The following is an 18256-nucleotide window of genomic DNA, read 5'->3' on the forward strand; positions in this document are numbered from 1 at the left end:
CTGTCGACTTGCTCTGCTGATGAAGGAGCCTTTGGCTTTCACACAGACACAGACCGTCTTTCTTGACCTAAGCATGATATTGCTACAAGTTTAACCTTCAACAGTGGGACTTTTGGGCTGGCGTGTCCCCTGGCCCGTGCCTGGGGAGCGTGCAGCTGCCCGCACCCCTCCCTCGGCGGTTATTTAAAGCCAACACGCTGCCTCCGTCTGTAGGTAATGAAAAAACGGGGCTTTTCAAAGCGTCAGTCCTGACCCACCAGGGGTCAGTGTAACGCGGCTCCGCTGTTCCCCCCCTGCCCTTTCCAGGGCAGAGGCGTCGGGGGCGGGGCCTGGCGGGCGTCGCGGAGCCTGGCGGGCGTCACGTGGCCGCGGGCGTCACGTGTCCTGCGGCGCCTGCGCGGCGCGGGGCGGCGCTCGCGTGACCTTGGTGCGGCGGGGGGCGGCAGCAAGATGCGGGCGGCGGGGCGGCGGCCAGTGCTGCCGCTGCTGCTGCTGCTGCTGGCGCTGGCGGCGGGGCCGGGCGGCGGCTCGGCGGAGCAGGGCGGGCTGCCGGGCAAGAAGCTGCGCATGGCCTACGCCACCGGGCCGCTGCTCAAGTTCCAGATCTGGTGAGGGCGCCCAGCAAGATGGCGGCGCCGGCCGGGCCTACGCCTTCCCCGGCCTCCCCTCAGCGCTGCGCCGGCGGGACGGGCCCGGCTGGGCTGGGGGAGGCCTCGCGGGGCCGGTGGTCGTGGCGGTGGGGGAGGCGGCAGCGGGCGGTTCGCGGGGCCCGGGGCTGCCCTCCGCGCCGGGCCGCGGGCGGGCTATGGGCGCCGGGGCCCGCCGGGCAGCGCCTGAGAAAAGGGCTCTGAAAAGAATCCGCCATGAAAACGCCCTTCTCAGGCCCTTTTAATATAAGATGCGGTATTTTACCGATTTAGGATTGCGTTTAGGAGAAATTTATATTTTGGCAAAGACTGTAACGAAGGCTTTTCGTTGTTGTGCTTTTTTGTTTTTTGTTTTTTTTTTTAAATGACTGTCTGGCTAGCAGTCAAGGAAATCGGGCATCTTTATATCATTCTAAGAATATTCTTGAAGGTATCCGCTGCTCAGAGCGAAGCGGAGCAGGAGTAGGAAGGGGTGAGGCCTTTTTAACGCGTGTAGCTTGTTTGCAGAAAAAAGATAACAGACGCCTTCAGCGCCTGCTGCGGCGGGATGGGGGGAGCGGGACCCGCCGACGGGGCGGGCAGCAACGAGAATATTCGCTGCGGCTCCCGGAGCAGAGTCTGGTCCAGGTTGTGTCATGCGGGTCCGGGGAGCACCCAAAAGGTGCGCTCAGGAGAAAGTACTTTGTTCGATTTCTTTTGTGGTGAGCTGAGGCCGAATAATTTTCATTTCAGTTATTACAGAGGCAGCAGGTAGAAACGCGGGCCAAAGTACAGCTCTGTAATGTTTAACTCTTCTGTCGTTAATCTGGTCATCCTTACCCAGGAATGACTGGAGCAATGTTACTTGCCTGTGGGCAGCCCCAGAAAGACTTAACATTTAACCAGCCATGAATTAAAATGACATTGTGTGAATCTCTTGTATTTTTGGACACAGAGCTGCCTTGCTAACTTAACAGCTTTTTTGCTGGGGAAACAAGTAACTCCCTGCCTAGTGGACTTCACCAAAACATCACTTCTGTGCTAGTACATGGAAACAAATTTGTGTAAAACCAAGTGCCTAGCCAACCGTCAGGACTTTTGATGTGTAACTTGGCTGCAAATCAGTTTTTTTCTTCATCATGAAGAATTTTAGTTTTATTTTCAACGGAACGGCTTATGAACAGTGCGAGTACGGGTGTGGCCAGTTTAGCAGCGACTTTAACATGCAGCACCCCACTTTTGGTGACAATCCCTGTCTGCTTTCAGTGTCTCCTGAGGCTACAGGCGGGTGTTTGAGGAGTACATGCGGGTTATTAGCCAGCGGTACCCAGACATCCGAATCGAAGGGGAGAACTACCTTCCTCAACCTATATATAGGTAAGCAGATGGCTGGCACTACTGATTATCTTTTTTCCAGTACGTAGGCTCCAATATGAGTGGTGACCATGTGCATTTACACTTAAATAATACTGAAAATGGAAACTTAAGGTTTTTTTCCCACTGTGATTACACACAAGCTCGGTTACCTTCTCCCTTCCAGGTAGCCACCGTGGCTCTCGACATGAGCGTTACCATCTGGATGTCTGTGTGATGAGGCCTGTCATGTTCCAATCTAAACTAAATTATATCATTCATTTTCTTTTTTACAGTGAATTTTTCCTGCTTTCTTTCATGATGTATCTGGACATTTCATGATGTAACTTCACATTTGTTGCTCAGGCTTATGCGCTTAGTGACAAATTCCTGTAGCAGGGTAAGGTTGGGAGAAGAGCTTGGTTTTAGTATCTAAGTCAGGGGAGAGCTGACCTCATTGGAGAGACTACCAGGGTGTCCTTAACTACAGCTGGGGGCACGGGGAAGCCCAGAGATAGTTGGAAAAAGACAAAACAAAAATAGTGTTACTGCTGTTATTTAAACCATTGTGTAGATGCTAGAGAGTGATGCCATAGTTACTGTGGCAGCTTCTGAACCACTTCTTGACCTAATTACTGTAATAACTGCAGTGGTAAGAGTGCTGTGAGATCAAATACCTCCCTGTTAATTTGCTCTCTGGCTGTAGGTTTAATTCTTACAAAAAACTGCAGGGTTTTCTGCATCAGCTGGGAAAATGCTTTATGGGGAGGTAGTGCCTGTCAGTTAAACGTGTCTAACATGGAACAGCTTCTTTAAGAAGGTGAATGTATTATCCAGTTTAGACACTTACAGGTTGAAAGCAAATTTCTATTGGAGGTCTGCTTAGGAGAAAAAAAACAAATGTCTGTGCATGGTGCACAAGAATGGTCTCCCTTTGAGGATGCGTGCTTTTGTTAATGTATGTTGCTTTTGTCCATCGAGAGAAACTTACTTGAAAAGTTTTGTATTTCCTCTGAAACCCTTGATTGTACACTGTCAAAATCCTTGTGATTAGGTGAATTATAGCTGTATAGTGGTGAGGTAGCAACTGAACCTTCTAAGTCACTTTTATGTGTTGTCTTTTGATAGGCACATAGCATCTTTCCTGTCTGTCTTCAAACTAGTATTAATAGGCTTAATAATCGTTGGCAAGGATCCGTTTGCTTTCTTTGGCATGCAAGCTCCGAGCATCTGGCAGTGGGGCCAAGAAAACAAGGTAAACAGCATACTTTCTTCTTTTATTTTGAAAAAGCAGTTTTAGAATGACTTCATGAGAGTGCTTTGGGAGTACTTCACAATCCTGACCGATTTAACTTTTGTACACTGCAGCCTTAACAGAACCTTTAGGCTTCTGTAACTAAATATACTTGACAATTTTACAGTAGTGTAATTATTTTTAATAGAGGTGCTTCATGTTTTTGACAGACCCAGATCTGATTCTCAGCATCTCTGAGCTGATGGTGCTGTGGAGGGACAGCTGAGGTTAATGTCACTGACAAAGATGATCATAGATTTTTTCCATTTTTTAGGACTCAAGTAGAGTTCCAAGCTGGTATTGGTGGTGTTAAAATTACAGCTTCCCTTTTCTCTTGTCTCATAACTATTCTGCAGTTGTTGCTTTCGACAGACTCTTCATAGATAAGGCATGCAATTAGATAGTGATTAGAAAAATCAAGCTGAAATTTTGTGGGTGTTTTTGCAGAGCAAACCCAGGCATGACAGACTGTGCCTTGTGGGATGATGTCCCTGTGCACCAGTACTGGTGATGCTCACGGGTTAACGTTGTGGTACGCTGATTTCTAGTAACCTTATTCCAGGTTCATCCTACTAAAAAAAAGCAGTGTGTAAGTTTATTAACCTTTATATATTTTGCTGGTGCACAGCTCCTCAAACTGAGCCACCCAGGGCGGTGGGTGTCTCACTGGTAGGTTTGCAGGTGCAGAAGCTGTGATCTATCCCGTGTCACGACATGGGCGAGTGCAGTGCCGAGCGGGGCTGGTGCGGTGCGTCGTGCTCGGGGCGGAGGGAGCAGTGGGCCCCGTCCCGCCCCACCCCTCTGGTGCTGTGGGAATGGGTGACGGTGCCCTTGGGCACCAGAAGGGAGTGAGGAGGGTGCTGGCAGCGGAGGGAGGTGACGATTGCATCGGCTCGTCCTGAGGCACCAGCACCCCCAGGAGATCCCAGATGATGAGCTTGCGGCAGCGCTGGCGGGTGACACTTCTGGTGAAGAAGCGCAGTGTGACTCGCTCCGCTGTTTGTGCTGGGGCTTGTGGCTCTTGGCCCTGTGCCTCTTGGCCAGGAGTGCTGCTCTGGCAGGGACAGGCAGCGGGGTGGCACAGTTGCGTTCCCTCGTCACCCTGCAAGTGCCATCACAGCCACTGCCGGCAGTTGGGCTGTTACCACCCATCGCTCTGTGGGGGGACGGAGCAAGGAGGTGTAACGGTGTGAGTCAGGATTGCCAGCTGGGTGGTTTCAGGGCTGTTTTGATCCATCTGGGGAAGGCAGCGTGCATAATCGTTTTAGGAAGGGGAGGAAAGATGGCTGTGTGATTGGAGGATCACTTGATAAATTGCAGAGGGGAGTTCAGAGACACTCGTGAGCTTCCAGCACTTACTAAGAGTGACTAAAGCAAGCTGTGGCTCCCGTGGCTGAAGTACTGGGGACTCTCTCTGTTCTCTTCTAGGTTTATGCTTGCATGATGGTCTTCTTCCTGAGCAACATGATTGAGAACCAGTGTATGTCAACAGGCGCCTTTGAAATAACTTTGAATGGTGAGCCAAGAACTTTCCGTTCAGGGGAATTGCAGAGAGATGTTGGGTGTGTGCACAGAGATTTTTGAGAGCTGCTGTGGTGGGAGAACGAGGGATGACGTTGTGAAATGTGGTGCCTTCAAAAGTGGGATGGTTTGTGGTAATTGCCGGCCATTTTGAAACTTCAGACGTTCTGTATCACAATAAATGTTGAAAATCATAGAAGTCTTATAAAGCAGCTTATACAGATGTCAGTCATGTATATTTTAAAATAGCTATGGGAAGACTTATTTAGAGGAATGCTTGGTCATTTGCAGTAATTGTGCTATGTTCTTTCTTTGCACGTGGTGCACACTGAGTAAGAAATGATCAACTAGGGAAGCGATGATGAACTCTCCAGTTAATTAGGTGCTTTTCCCTGTCCTGTTTGTCATGTGGTTTACCCTTGGAAGCCTGTCGGATCTGCTGCTATTCCTAGATTTTTGGTACCAGTGGACAGTAATACTGATTTTTCTTCAGGTTAAGAGTCTGTGGACCTTCTGACTTCAAACAGTTTTACAGTTTTAAAGATTATGTAAGCTTGATGGATTATGTAATCTTTCATGCTCTAGGCACAAGTCTGTAATCCAGATCTGTGCTTTATAATCTCAGTTTATGATGGCGCAGGGCGCATTTCAGTATCTGAGTCACTGCACACTGCAGAACCTTTCAAAGGCTGACTGTATTGCATCAGACTAGTTGAACTCAGTGCACCTCTCGCCCTAAATCCTGGCTCATAATCAGCAGCAGAACCTTCTTAGGGGTGAACAGTCACATCTGGACTTATAAAAGTTTCTGGTTTGTGTTTTGGGACAACATGGTTCCAGTCTGGCTTCTGTTTTACGTAGATGTCAGCAATTGTATTTTCCAGGGTGGGTTTGTGAGGTGCTACAGCAGTGGGGGATATTTGAGGGATTATTTGCCAACATCAGAAATGAATGTTGTGTTTACCCTGAAGTATTTACGGACTGTGCTGCCTTTTATGTTTCTGGGGGGGTTGCAGCTACTTTGAGTGGAACCTTCTAAGCCAGATCTTGGTAAGCAGAACTTGTGAGCGCCAGGCTTAGGTGTTAGAGTGAGATGAAGACTAATGAGACCCACAAGTTTCAAAGATTTAGTGATGGTTTAAAAACTTGCTATGCTACTCTGCTGCTCAGTAATCTACTTTTAGACCTACTGTCAGTGGGTATTTTGAACCTCTAAATCCGTGCGATGTACTTCTAAATGGAAGCATTAGACTCTGTTCTCCTAGTTGGACAGGGTTTAGTACAGCCAGGGGGGTGAGGCATTGTTGATCCAGATATTTTCCTCATTATAAAATCGTACCGACTCGTGTAGCTTCCTAGATCTTTTATATTTTATGTTTAAATGTGTTTTCTGACTTTGTCGATGTAACGGTGCTTTTCTCCCCTCTGTGTGTTTTGTGGTAGATGTTCCAGTGTGGTCTAAGCTTGAGTCTGGCCACCTTCCTTCCATGCAGCAGCTTGTACAAATCCTTGATAATGAAATGAAGCTCAATGTGCACATGGAGTCAATGCCTCATCATCGATCATAGCCCCATCTATCAGCACTGAAACTTCTTGTAAGTCTGCTTCCAGCCGCCAGCTCTCTGCTGGCTCGGCTGTGAAGGATCGCATGGTGTGGTCGTATATTTGTGCTTTTAAAAGTGTTTTACTGGAGAGCCAGCTCTAGTGGCTTCAAGTAAATTGACACGTATGATTTTACTGTTTTGGTGGGAGGTTCTAGTTTGGGGGTTCTTCTGCCTGTGTCAGAAGGGGGAGCTGGCCTTCCTTCAGGCAGGAAAGATGTGTTTCTGCGTGCAGAAGGCCTTGGGTTAGTGAGCAGTGTTGGGCAGAGATCAGAAAACACACTGCATTCCCAGCCTTAAAACAGCGGGGCTGCAAAGGATTTCTCTACAGCGTGTAACCTACTTGAGTTGCATGACCCCAGAAAGTAGAACGTTTTCCTGCCCCATCTGTGCTGCTTTAACCCTTTGCAAATACTCCTTGGCTGTTGGGAGCAGAGGGTTCACATCCATCCTTAGATACTGGATGACAGACCAGTTCTGTGTCCCCTGTGGCTTTCAAAACCTTTAGCTTATGATTCTTCATAGCAACGCTGATGTGCTACAAAAAGACTTATCTTGGTGCAAAAATAGTTGGCACTTAGGAGACCAGTTCAGTGAAGTTCTGGGTTGCTGCGGTGCAGTTTTTGACACAAGAACGCTCTGGTTTGAGACTGGTTCTTGGCGTTACCCCCGCTCTCGTGACAGACCCTGCGCTGCTGCCGTGGTCGTGCGGCTCCTCTGATCGCCTTGAGCTGACGAGCTGGTCCCAGCCGCCTGTGTGGTTCCTTCGGGGCTCTCTTTGATGCCCTTCGGCTTCCACAAGTTCCTCTGTATGTAGGCCAGGACGCAGCACGCGGGGGGGCACGTTCAGAGAGCCCTGAGCCCTGTGGGCAGTCTTGCTCCTCCTAGGAAACCGCGCTCCAGCCCGGGCTTGCTTGGCTCCTTCTCGCTGCTTCAGAGCTTGGACTCCAAACTCTGCTTTTTTGCCCCATCGATCACTCCCTCCACTCGCGTTCCTGCGGCTTCCTGCAGCAGGGAGAGAATTGGGAGAGACTGCTGCCCCGAAGTCCTGCAGGGAATAGACTTTCCATTCCTGCAGGCACCTCCTCTTTGTTCAGTTAAGTCTGGTTTGTCCTAGTAACTTAGCAGAAGTCACCTTAATCATGAAATAAGCTGTTTTTTATTTTTAAAATAATACTTAGTATTAAAAGGTCTGGTGTTTCCTGCACTTCTCAGGTGGGTGTTGTGAAGCCCAGCATCCCCTGTGCAGGGTTTGGAGGGTCTCGGGCAGTGTCCTTTGCTGGGAGCAGGCTGATGTCACTGTAGCTTACAAAGCACGCTGAGACTGTTCTGGTGTAGAATTCTATCTAATGGGGTGGAAGTTCAGAAAACTTCCGTGTCTCCTTGTCTCCATTCCCGCTGAGGGGATGTCACTCCGAGGGCCGTGCCGGGGGTGTCCTCGTAGGCAGCTGCCCGGGGCACTGGCGCTCTCTGGCAGGAGTCGGGATCCCCAGGGCAGTGCCGGTCGTGGGGGTTCACAGCTGGCGGCGGTGGCGGCTGCTGCCCTCCCTGGGTCATGGTTGGCGTGGTGCAGGGGGGGCGACGTGCTGCTTGGAGGGGCGGGTGCCACCGTAACGCCGGTGTCTCTGTCCTCAGGCATTAAGTGGCGGTTCCACGGGCAGCGTGGCGCAGACCCATGAAGGCCTGTACTGAAGACAGCACGCTGTTAGTGCAGACTGGATGCTTCTCTCGCCGCCGCGTTCTGCCTCCTGACAAAAAACTTAATGAAAGAGCTCTTTCAGTGCTGGCGTGTTTCCAGATACTGCACAGTCACGGAGTGCAATAATACTGTATAGTTTTTTTAAGATTTCATTCGACCAGTTCATAGCTCAACAATGCAGGCATTACTAATTGTAACTTATTTTATATTCATGTTTCACACAACGGCAGATTGAGTTGATACCTAATTTTTCCTCGGAAAAAAAGTTTTGTTTAATCTGTTGTATTTTATATGAATTTATGTTCTTTTTGTAGTTTAAAATGAAGCTATAGGAGTGTCTGATATTGTCCTTAACGGTTGAGTAATTGACAGCTGTCTATCAAATATCTCTAATGTGGTCAAAGCAGGTTTGTATATTTTTCAAAATATATGGCAGAGTTGAACAGTGCGTTATATACTAAATTATATAAACAAAATTATATGCAGAGTAGTTACATCATTTTGTGACTTCAATAAAAATTGAGACAGACTGCTCTTTGAATTGTGTTGGCCAGCTCAGGGGGGTTTTCCTTGACCATTCTGAGGAGGTGAAAAGCTGGGCCTTTCTACTGTCCCAAATAGAAACGAGAAAGTTAATTTTGAATAAAGAGTTCTCATTTACTGTGTGAAGTACCTTGTTTGAGTCACTGGTGGATATTCTTAGAATGGCAATTGAAAAAATGCATAAAAAGCCTCCTTTCCAAAGTCATTAATCCTGAGTTTGTCTTGTCTCAGCGCTAATGACCTCCGTGTTGTGGAGGAGTACGTGGAGCTTCGTCTTCTCCTGCGGGCACCCGCCAGAGCTCGGCTGGACGGGAGCTGAGGTGCCGTTGTAGGGGGGGCGGCTCGCTGGGTTGGAGCCGGGGGTTCCTCGGGTGGGTGCGGGTGTGGGTGTGGGCTGCGCTGTGCTCCCTGCGCGGGGAGCCCCGTCCCTGGGAGCCCCGCCCGCTGCTTCCCCCATCCTTCTATCGACACTGCGCGGGGAGAGAGCTCCTCTGCTGGGACAAGGAGGGGCTGTGCAGAGCCACGGCGGCCTGTAGGAACTGCCTGCTGACGGGGCTCGGGGGCTGCGGTTGGACGGGGCAGGAGCGTGGGGCGACGCAAGGAGCACCCACAGCAGGATGAGCGGTGCTTCTCCACAGCCGGGAACTTCCCTGGCTGCCCCGCGCCCGCTGCGGGGAGCGGCTCCGCGCGGAGCCACCCGTGCACTTGGGAAGTACCTGCACTTTGGTTCCCACGTTGAGTTTTGCTTGTTGCCCCATGGCGAGGAAGGAAACAGTGACCTTGTCCTGGCCCAGGATCCTCACCCCCACGTGCCGGTTCAGGGCGATGAAGACGGGGCGCAGCGGGACGGGGGGTCCCGACGCCACAACACGGTTTGGCCATGTCCAGTGTCTCACCCTGCTGCCTGCTCGGTCCAGATACTGCCCTCCCTCGACATTCAGGTTTATCCTAAAAGAGAGGAAAACCGAAGCGCTGAACCCTGCAGTGAGGCGCAGCCGGGTCGGGGTCTCACCCCGCCTCTCAGGACATGGCTGGGCTGGCCTTGCTCCCCTGGGGACACCCCAAGCAGGGCCCACGAGCTGCTGTCATTTAATTTTTGAATGCTATTAAAAATACCCTTTATGAGCTTTTGAAATTGAAAATGCGCAGTGGAAAGCAGAACTGCTCTGACCAGCGTGAACGTACCACACAGCTCCGTCGGGGTAGTAGCATGTACTTCTGCCAGTGGACGTAAACACTGCCCGTACCGCCGCGTTCCTCAGCTCATCTTCCTGCACTACGCAGGTAACCCGGGCTTTCTCTCGCACGACAGTGATGGCCAGGTTTCCAGATGGATAGCTGTCCTCAGGTAAGGGGTTCGTAACCCTGTGCTGTGTGTGGTTGCTGTGTTATTACATACGGAATATTTCAGAGCGCTGCTCTGGAGGATAAGAACTGACACATCACCGGGGTCGCTGCGTGCACGGCAGAATGGCGGCGTGCCGCCAGCCTTCCCTGGGATGCTGCCAGCACTCCTCTCCTACCCTGGAGTGTTCTGTATACGCTGACAAAAGAGTGGTTAGACACAGAATACATTTTTCTTGTTTTCTAACCAATAACGCAGGCAGAACTGCTTAGGGAGTTTATTTTAAAGACATGTTCTTGGACAATGCTTATGATTGAAAGTACGAGCCTAGCAAAGCGAGGTGATCAAAGTACTCAGCTTGTGTGACAGCAGAGAAAACAGGGGCAGATATTATTCTCCCAGAGGAAAAAACAAACAGTTTGGGGCAGGGGAAAAAGGCCCTTGCTCCAGAAACCTGACTTGAACGTGCCCAAGGAGCAGGTATTTTGTGTCTCCCTGGGGCTTCCCTCCAGCCAGAGGCTGCTGGGAGCACTCGCACGTGGCATCCCCGGGGCAGGGGCAGCCCGGAGCACAGAGCAGAGCTCGGGTACATTTTCATACCCCCCCGGCTCAGAAGGAAGTCAGCCACAGTAGGGAAAAATAGTGTGAGTGACTTAAAAAATGTCTGGACCAACTGGACTAATGCAGGCAAATGAACCCCGTAAAGGATACAACAACTGCGCTGTTCCATCCGGAAGCATGGTGAGGAATTTCCCTCCGTGTTTGTAATATTTTTCCAGCAATCCATTCTTCACTACCTAAGATCGGAAAAGAAACGGTACCACGGATGACCGTGGCCCTGCACCCGCTGCCCTGCGAGGCAGGACTCCGGGGCACGGTGCAGCCCACGGCGTGGGGCAGCAGCTGCTCACCTTCCCGCCCGCCGGGCTGAAGTCACAGCAGGTGACGGGCTCCTCCTCGGGCTCCTCCTCGGGCTCTGCCACGCTCTCGGCAGGCACCAGCGTCCGGCCTGCTGGCGACGGGGGCTCCTGAGAAAGCAGGTAGGAAATGGTGCCGGCTTGGTGCGAGTCTGGAGAGCAAAGGGGGGGTTGTGTACGTCGAGCCAGGCTGGCAGCGCCGCGGGGAGGCTGTAACCTGGGGCAGGGGGAATGTCTGCCTGGCATGCTCCGTCCTGGGAGTCTGTCCTGGGGTATTTTCTATCTAACAAGGACAGTCCAAAGTGTTCAGATATTTCAGAGAGCAGGATTATGAAAAAAAGATGCAGTTTTTTCAGTTGTGTGTATATACACATCTGTGTGAGCCAGGAATGACTTTTTTTGGGTAGCATTCACTGCTCCGTGCTCTGGAGGCCTGACAATCTGAAATCCCTGGTGCTGCAGAAGCCTCAGTGCCCTGCCACCCTCTGTGGAAATACACCCGTATTGTAAATCTAGTTCATCTGTTCTTAGTCAAAATGCCTCTGATTTCACAGCCCGACCCACAGCCTGGGCGAGGATTAGCAGAGCATTCACCTGAGCAGGCAAAGCTTTGCTTCCCCTCGTTCTGGCAGTTCCTGCCTTCCAAGGGCTTGGCCGTGCCAACCCCCTGTCCTCTAAGGTCAGTTCTGTGCATAAATACTGAAAGTCACAGCAAGGAGAAACTCTTTGCAGTGGGCAGGTAACTGCTTTTGTTTTGTCATGTGAGGGATTATTTAACGTGGCAGTATCTCATTCAATGGGATTGCACACTTGACAGTGAACTAACATGTCTCTGCATGAATCCTCCTGTTCAATTAGAGCATTAGAGACAAGCAGCTCCGCTGAATTCATTGTAATAAATAGACAAAGAAATAGATAAAGAAATGGGAACTCACATTCAGCTGCTGCCGTCGGCTCTGCAGCCAGGAAAGCCAACTGCCTGGCCACTCGCCTCTCCCGCTGTCTGCAAAACGAAAACGTTCCTGATGCACAGTTCCTGTATCTGGTTTTGAAAGCTGAAGCACGGGATGGCCTTGCCAGAGGAACACGAGTTTCCGAACCTGTTTTTCTCTCCACTCGCATAATTGCAAATAACAGTTAGAGGCAACGGAGTACCACCAAAATACTAATATCTCAGCAAAAAGGGATTTCTCCCGTACAGAGGCTTCCGTGAACTGACTCCGTGATTGACATGGCACCAGCTCTGCTGACAGCAGAGCTCAACCTTGTAATGGATTTCACATCAAGATCTTCTGTAAAAGAGAAGGAGAGCTGCCCAGAAGAAACCAGCTCATCTCCAGCGTTTTCACTATTCTCCTTCTCTAACTTCCTGTAAATTAGACAGCGCCTGACAATGGCTCTGGTTTATGCTCTGTACATAACAGGAGGCACTTGCACCACCAGACCGCAGAGGATCATCAAGGAAACACACAGTTTACTTCCAGGTGTGCTGATTTACTTTTCTTTGAGCCTGTGCCATAGGCTTAGGCATTTGTATAAGCTTTGGGCCTCCTAAACAGCCCGGCAGAAGTCACACTTGTGGAGTTCTCCTGACTCTGGAAATTGGAATCCAAATGCATGTTTATGCAGCAAAAAAGAGAAATACAAATGCAAGCTTTGTTTCAGCACCCAAGGTAAAAGCTAGACCCAAATACTGTCCCTCCCACAGCTGCAGTTTTACGGTTCAGGCTCTACCTGTCTCTAGATACAATGGCTGTCAGCAGCAGAATTAATGCTTTACTTGGCACATACCTCACCGCCTTCTAACGCAGCCTGGGAAGAGAAAAGCCAAGAGGGTCCAGACAGAATATGTACTTGGGTTGCCTAAAGGAAATTTTTTTCTTCTTTCATTCCCTCTCACTGCAGTTTCATTTTTGTAACACCTCTTTTCCCTCCGGAGTTGCCCCCTAGAGACCTGATCCCAGTTCTCCCATGGTACCTCTGGTACACTGTCCCCTTTGACAGCCTGTCCGTGCCATGGGGTTCCTGGGGGCTGACAGCAACCGGAACGCTCCCGGCGCCTTCGCGGCCCTTCCTCTCACTTACGATGAACTTGTAGAGGTCTCGGTTGTGCTCGCAGCAGAATTTCTGAAAGGCAGAGGAGCGGTGCCACAGGAGCGGGCCCTTCCACAGCACACCCCTGCTGACCTCTCCCACCAGCTCACCGAGGCGTAATCCTGTGGCGGTGGGCGAGGGTCTTCGAGGGGAGGGAACGGCCTCAGCAGGCTGCCACAGTACTCGCACCTCGGGGCACAGCCCTCCTCTGCCTGCGGCGGAGGTGGGGAGGAAAAATGGTATCAGCATGCAAATCCTCATTTTATCTTGGGGGAAGAGGGATCTGCTCAAAGTGCAAGGTGTAAGAGCAGTTAAAACAGATCTGCCTCTTGTGATATCTTGGAACGATTCAATTCAAAACATCAGGTTCAGGAAACTACCAAAAAGAAAAGCCAATGCATAGTAATTAAATAAAATCCCGCCAAGAAATGGGATGACTGTAGTATTTATGAGACCCATTCCTTCCAAGGGAAGGTTCAGAGCGTGCGGAACGCTATAGCAGAGTACTCTGACGCATTAACCCTCTCAAATACATTGTTCATGGCTTCGGAGAGAAGCAGCTCCCAGATTGATGCACTGTGGATCGTGGGAAAATCTGTGGGGAATTTCACAAGGAACCACCAGCAGATTTGCTGTCAAAAGACTGAGTATATTTGGCCAGATGCAAATCAGGGCTGCTGCAGGATACATTCTGAGGACGGGTACTAGATATTCTGAAAGAAATAATCTGTATTTTGAAAACACATTTTGAAATGGAGTTATAGAAGGTGCAGCTGCCAGGAGCACGCTGCTGAGCTTCGTGTCTGAGGCCTCCAGTCCCCAGCGCGGTGCTGCTTGGGGTGACAGCGGCTGGCGCAGCAGCGGGGGGTGAAGGGCACCTGCTCTGGGCTGCTCGGCTGCTGCGCTGCACTTGCACCTCATTTACTCCACTACCTGTTCAACACTTCCATTCAAATCCTTTCCTGAATGCACCAGTTTGAAATACCTGGCTTCTCTGGAGCACAGAGTTCCTGGAAATTCCCTTGCTCCCCACCTCACGCCTAGGCTTAACTCTCTTTGATGACTTTACTCTGCTAAGGATTATGGGGAAGGCTGTGCCCTGCATGCATTCTTTGACCGTACACCTAGTATTTATATAAATTTTGTATCTCTGTTTTAGCCAAAGAGCAAAATCTTCTGCTAGGAAATTCTCAACACAGGATGTGGTGGTGGGGGAGGAGCTGCGCAGCCTCTTGCTGTGGAGGTATGCGCAACAAGCAGCGTTTCAACAGCCTCACAAAAGAAAATCCCCTTCATAAAGGAACTCCTGTGCTGGCTTAGCAAAGGGTATTATATTTTTCCTGCATGGGAATCGTAGGAATTTAAAATAAACAGAAAAAGCAACAGAGTAGGGAGCACCCGCCACTGGCTCACCTCAATCTGTAGGTTTTCTCGAGAGGATTTGGGTCTGTGGGCCAGGAGGGTGGGCAGGCCAACAGACGGCACCGTGTACAGGGACTTCTTGAACAGCTTCACAAAATCTTCTTCAAACTCAAAGTGAAAAACACCAAAAGCAATGTGGAGTCATCATCTCTTTGTTCAGGGGTAAAACCATTAAGCATAAAATGTATAAATGCGACCCGGGTGAGTCCTTACCTCCATGTCACACAGCACATCTAAGCTGCTGAACTCTTCCGACAGGGCTGCAATGGTGATAATGAGAATTACTGAGCAGCAGGGCTGTGTTCTCGGAAAGCTTCTCTTCTAGAGATGTTTGTTCTGTTCCTCGTTCAGCACACCAGCCTTGCCTTGGCAGCCCCATCGGCTGCCCCGGACCTTGACACCCCACCCGAGCTGTACAAAACCCTCCCGCCGAAGGCATGGAGAGGGCTGAGTGCTTCGGGTCAGTGACTCGAGCACTAATCTAATCCTGCATTATCCTCTGAAACCTTTCCAGCCTCTCTTGTCCTAAGAACTGTAGAGACAGTTTAGGTTTTTTCTCATTTCTGAGTGCACTCTGTGCTGCATGAGCGCAGTGAAGGGTTTTTTGGTCTTTGGGGCGACAGGAAACCTCTCCGCTGAGCGGGTGTCTGTGACCATCAGCGGTGCCCGGTTCCCTCCCGTGGGCAGTGCCCCAGGTGCACACCTGCACGCTGTCCCTCGTACATCCCTTCTGTGGGGACATCACAGCCCAGCGTGCCAGCTGTGCCAGCTGCCGTAGCTCCCCTTCGGGCAAACTAAACACATTCCTAGCTCTTTCAATCTTGAATTTCAGTTCCCCTTGTCACCACACGATTTGTCTTGCCCTTCTAAGATTGTCCTGCTTTCCAGAAAATGCTCAACCAGATGAAACTCTGGGCAGGCTGAAATACCAAATCCCTCCTAAATCCTTCTCTTTGGGGAGTATGAAAAAATCAGAATGTGTATTTAAAAAGGAAGGGGTAAAAATCATGACAGCCCCAGGTCAGCACTCAGCTCCCAGGGCCACAGCGGGAGCTGCAGCTCGGGAACGTGCCTGGAAGTGAATGCTCCAGGAGGAAAAGCAGAAAGCGGTGCTGTGGGATTCACTGATACTTCCAGAAGGCTGAATGATGCGGCTGCTGGTGTGCTTGAACTTTGTTTTTTTAAATCGCAGTTCAAAGATGGGGTCGTAACCACCCTCTGCCCGAGGCTGTGTCACAGAGTAACTGATCATAAACTCCACGTGAGCAGTGGCGAGAAGCGATCGATGTTCCTCTGTCGTGGGCTGCGCGTGTCCCCTTTCCGTCGGGACGGAGCTGCATGCAGCTCTCCCCGGTACTTCCCGCTGGCACGCTGCCTCTTGTGGCCCAGATCACTCCTCCCGCTCTCAGAGGCGGGTGAGATGTGGGAGACGCTCTCCCATGGAGGAGAGCTGCCTGGCATTGAAAAGGAAGCACAAAGGCTGTTTGATGTGCTGCCCGAAAGGGACAGGATCAGACAGCAAGTGCTGCTGATGGGCCGTGTGCTGAGGTACAGTGCCTCAGCGAAGGAGCCGGTTACTCGGTCACGTGCTGGCACGACTCAGCCAAGCAGGAGAAGAAAGAAGATTGAGGTATTTTCAGTGATCCGTAGAGGCTCTGCCACTACCTCTCCCGGGAACACAATACACTGTTTCTGCCAGCTGCTGAGCGCTCCTACACCTGCTGGCTGCTGCGGCATTGCTGCACGCTTCACGGGGACCCAGAGGTTCGTTTAGAGGCAGCTCTGCAGAGGGTTAACGAGGGCACCACAGAGGGGGATTCCTGGGGGCTGCTCCCCGGGTCTGCAGCCACTTTGCAAAAGGATCTTTGGGAAATTGCAGAGTTACATGTCTTCAATGAAAGACACTGGGGTAGAAGGCAGCGGGAGTGAAAGACAAAACAAGTGAGCAACGTCTCTCTCGAACAAAGCTGTTTCTTACTTGGTTCTCCGTAGGCGTGTCGGTGGAGCCCGCTAGCGCCTGTCTGCATCGACACCCAGAGCCCCGGCAGCTCCCGCGCCGCGATGGCTTCGATGCTGCCTGACGTTTCTGCTTCCCTTGATTCAAGACACAAACCCACCGATTAGTCACACACGATGACTTCGAAGCGGCTGCCCCTCACGGTTCTACTAACGGAGGAGACTTCTCCGAGCATGGTTAATCAAAACCCCGGCAGACACAGCCAGCGGGGCTTGGCGGTACCTAACGGGGGCAGAAGGCGCCTTTCGGGCAGCTGCCCGCCTTCCGGTATGTGCAGTGCCCGGAGCGCGCCGCAGCCGCAGGCAGCTGCCGCCGGCTGAGGCACCTCCTCTCCCTCGGGCCTGCCCGCAGCCGGCACTACCGACCCTGCCGCTCTCTCTTCGGAAAGCCGAGGGCGGCGGGGCCCGCCCGCGACACCGGGAGGGGATGCGCGAGGAGAAGCCGCGCTGTGCTGTGCGGCCCGGCCCCTCCCGCCCCGCGCCCCTGCGAGGCCGAAGGACTCTCGGCCCCGCTCCCGGCCCGCACCGGCGCGCCCCGTCCATGATGGCCCGGCCCGGTCCCGGCCCCGCGGGGCGGCCCTGGCGCGCGCCGTCTCCAAGGAGACGCGAAGGGCGCGGGGGCTGCCGGGACGGCGGGGGCGGGCGCGGGGGCTGCCGGGACGGCGGCCGCTCCGCCGGTGGTGGGGGTGGCGCGGCCGGGTCCGCTCTGGGGCTGGGGCCCGCCGGGGCGTTGGGCCGCGGCTCCCTCCGCTGGGCCGCCCCCGTAAAGTCGGGGCAGGGGTGCGCGGGTGCGGAGCCGGTGCGGCTGCCGCGGCTGTGTGCCGGCTGTGGGCCTGGCGAGCCGCCGGAGCCGAGCCGCCGCCTCTTGCGCGGTAACGGGAGGTGGGTGGAAGGCGAAACGCCGGTTGCAAAGCCCGGGGTGGCTCGCCCGGTCGGACAGGAGCCCTTGGGCGCGCCCGGAGCACCCGCCCCTACAGATCCCGTACGTTTGTGCCACACGCGTGTTCTACACCTGCTGCCGCCGCCTCCCGCAGCGCTGGGTGCTGTCGGGCCCCCCAGGAACCTGCGCGTACCGCTCGGAGAGCGAGAGAAAGGGTTCTCTTCGGGTGCGGCCTTTGCAGACAGTCACCTTAGGACAAAGCGTATGTGCTACATTATCCGGACTCTGTATAAGAATTCGCAGTTGTCTTCCAAGCACATGAGTTCTACAGCAAAATAAGTAAGTCCTACTCATTTTAAAAAACGCAAATAATATGTTGAGGTGCAGGCAGTGGGTTAGCGTGGCGTTGGGCCGTGCTGCCCGGCTGCCTCCCCGCAGCACCGAGGGGTCCTGGGAGATGGTTTCCGTGGCCTGTCGGTGCAGACCCTGACATTGCCAGCAGCACACGGCCCCCCCGGGAACCCCTCCGTCACCTTGTGCCGAGCTCTGGCTTATACATTCATCAGTCCCTGGGAGTTTTTGCGGTTTTCTTTGTGTTTAAAGTGGAAATTGGTTTTAGGGAGGACTGTCAGCAATACACTGTAGCGACTCACCAGGAAAACTGCTTCCCAGGCACAACTCTGGGTCGCTCATGAGGCCTTGTGCTGCTCACGGCCCAGCGGTGTTGGGGTACCCCTGAGTACCCCCGAGCAGGGTTGCTGGGTGCATGCTGTTTGCCGTAGCCTGGCTGGGGTTTTCTCTGGGTGTGTTTCCATTTCAAAGTCAGGTTGCTTTGTGGGTGGTCGGGAGTTTTGTTAAGAAAACCTAGCTGGCCTCAGTAACTTTTTTATGAATATTCTGGGGAGCTTTCATGTATTTACTGATGTGCTGTTATTTCCCTTGGCA

The 18256-nt window shown here is 52.1% G+C and overlaps 2 protein-coding genes across 2 annotated transcripts; one reads left to right on the forward strand and one right to left on the reverse strand.

The window, feature by feature from the left end:
- The first annotated feature begins 395 nt into the window (after positions 1–395).
- Positions 396–8763, forward strand: SELENOT (selenoprotein T). The gene is made up of 6 exons (XM_074878322.1): positions 396–608; positions 1893–2003; positions 3108–3234; positions 4702–4789; positions 6238–6389; positions 8031–8763. Exons 1-5 carry the CDS (start codon positions 451–453, stop codon positions 6360–6362), a joined length of 609 nt encoding a protein of 202 aa, XP_074734423.1. The 5' UTR covers positions 396–450; the 3' UTR covers positions 6363–6389; positions 8031–8763.
- Positions 8488–16974, reverse strand: ERICH6 (glutamate rich 6). Its single transcript, XM_074878217.1, is given in 11 exon segments — positions 8488–9585; positions 9823–9975; positions 10694–10779; positions 10894–11051; positions 11835–11902; positions 12878–13089; positions 13092–13205; positions 14407–14523; positions 14629–14675; positions 16394–16509; positions 16655–16974. Coding segments are annotated over 11 exon segments (1878 nt in total). The 3' UTR covers positions 8488–9098.
- Between the last annotated feature and the right edge of the window lie 1282 nt (positions 16975–18256).

The sequence above is a fragment of the Strix uralensis genome, chromosome 9 (assembly GCF_047716275.1).
Source record: "Strix uralensis isolate ZFMK-TIS-50842 chromosome 9, bStrUra1, whole genome shotgun sequence".
NCBI classification, from domain to species: Eukaryota; Metazoa; Chordata; class Aves; order Strigiformes; family Strigidae; genus Strix; species Strix uralensis.